The 587-nt window shown below is 37.8% G+C and overlaps 1 protein-coding gene across 1 annotated transcript; it reads left to right on the forward strand.

Annotated features, from left to right (window-relative positions):
* Positions 1-85: 85 nt before the first annotated feature.
* On the forward strand, positions 86-559 carry LOC111388152 (the record flags this gene model as incomplete). Its single annotated transcript, XM_023012830.1, has 1 exon — positions 86-559. A coding segment is annotated over exon 1 (474 nt), but the record flags the coding sequence as incomplete, so codon positions are not given.
* Between the last annotated feature and the right edge of the window lie 28 nt (positions 560-587).

Here is a 587-nt window from a genome sequence, read left to right on the forward strand (position 1 = left end):
GTCTATATTTGCATATTAACATACACGCATCATACAAAGATTATTGCTCATTTTATTAATATGCGAATCGTTAATTTTACAGAAAATGTCGCTTAATCCATTATCAGTAATACTTAACAAAAATCAACTTATGGGAGAAAACTACGTTGACTGGAAAAGGAACCTTAATATTGTTCTTACCACTGAAAAACACAAATATGTGCTGGATGAAGTTTGTCCCGAAGCCCCTAAAGATGACTCTACGAAATCTCAAAAGGCTGCATATGAAAAGTGGAATCATTCTAATGAGATGGCCCGTTGTTACATTTTGGCATCCATGTCAAATGTGTTACAGCAAAAACATCAGAATATGCGAGCTGCTTTTGACATAATGGAAAGCCTTCAAGAGATGTTTGGACATCAAAGTCGACAAGCTAGGCAAGCCTCCATTAGGGCAATTATGAACACACTCATGAAACCAAAAGCATCTGTAAGGGACCATATGTTAACCATGATTGGTCACTTCGATGCTGCAGAGGTTTTAGGAGCTGACATTGATTCCGAGACACAGATTGACATGGTCCTTGAGACTCTTCCTGAGATGTTCT

This window comes from Olea europaea, unplaced genomic scaffold (genome assembly GCF_002742605.1).
Source record: "Olea europaea var. sylvestris unplaced genomic scaffold, O_europaea_v1 scaffold4601, whole genome shotgun sequence".
Taxonomy (NCBI): Eukaryota; Viridiplantae; Streptophyta; class Magnoliopsida; order Lamiales; family Oleaceae; genus Olea; species Olea europaea.